Source organism: Camelina sativa, chromosome 7, assembly GCF_000633955.1.
Source record: "Camelina sativa cultivar DH55 chromosome 7, Cs, whole genome shotgun sequence".
NCBI classification, from domain to species: domain Eukaryota; kingdom Viridiplantae; phylum Streptophyta; class Magnoliopsida; order Brassicales; family Brassicaceae; genus Camelina; species Camelina sativa.
In genome coordinates this window covers 28,542,905-28,544,020 of record NC_025691.1, presented here as the reverse complement: position 1 = coordinate 28,544,020, position 1,116 = coordinate 28,542,905, and the positions used below count along the sequence as shown (strand labels likewise).

General features: G+C 37.9%; 1 protein-coding gene across 1 annotated transcript in view; it reads left to right on the top strand.

Annotated features, from left to right (window-relative positions):
- The window catches only part of LOC104705044, a 3,866-nt gene extending 3,281 nt beyond the window's left edge, over positions 1-585 (top strand). The window contains exon 5 of the mRNA XM_019227170.1: positions 7-585. Coding sequence (XP_019082715.1) covers positions 7-417 — 411 coding nt within the window. The 3' untranslated portion in view covers positions 418-585. The remainder of the gene's footprint in view (positions 1-6) is intronic.

The following is a 1,116-nucleotide window of genomic DNA, read 5'->3' as shown; positions in this document are numbered from 1 at the left end:
ATGTCGTTTGATCAGATTTGGGATGAGGTGGAGAAAGAGGTTGCGTTAGCCTCAAGTAATGGTGAAACTAGGGTTTATATTGTTAGCTGGAACGATCATTTCTTCGTGGTGAAGGCAGATTTAGATGGTTATTGCGTAATCGATTCGTTAGGGGAGAGATTGTTCGAAGGTTGCAAGCAAGCTTACATTCTAAAGTTTGATGATTCGAGTTTGATGTATGAGAAAGAGGTGTCGTCGGAGAAGTTGGTTTGTGAGGGTAAAAAGTGTTGTAGAGAATATATAAAGAGGTTTCTTGCGGCGATCCCGGTGGCGGAGTTGGCGGCGAAAGAGGAGAAAGGGAATGTAGTGGATGTGTCTCTTCTTCATGAGAAACTTCAGATTGATTTGCATCATATTATGTTGACTAGTGCTGATTAGAGTTTTGTTTTCTGACTATTGATTGGTGACTCCTTAGTGTAGAGTTGTTAGGATTGTGAGATAGAGTGAGAGAGTTTATTTGTGCATATGGTTCGCTAAAATAGTTACCTTGATGAGACAATGTGTTGGGAAAAGTCAAGAAAAAGGTTTTTATTTGTCCTGGCTTTAGTACGTTGTTTAAGAAAGTGACAAATGGGTCTTTCACCAAATGACTATATATATACGTATAGTACACTAATCCGAGCGTACCGTAGAGATGGTGATTGGTGACACAGCTGCATCAGCTAAACTCATCAAAGAAATGAGGAGTTCTGGTTTCTTCGAAAATGCTTACACATTTGTTGGTTACTAATATGTTTATATGATGAAAAAGTGGACAAATGGTTTTTACATTTAGATATCATTTCTTGAACAGATTGACTTGGGAGGTAAATCAACTGTTTTGCTGTTATTCTAAAAATAGATTCATATTTGTTATTACGTCTGAGCTTCGTAGGAGTTAATTTGTGGTTTCTTCTGGACAAGAGTTGATCCACACATTTGTTGAGAGTTGAGACAAGATCAATGCTCAAATTCAGGGAAGGTCGTATCAGAAAGATTTTAGATAAAGACGTATTTGGGTTGTCCTTTTCCCTAGGTTTTACTTCGTGGTACACCACGGGTCTATTATTTTGTTGATATATATACCGTTAACGGTTG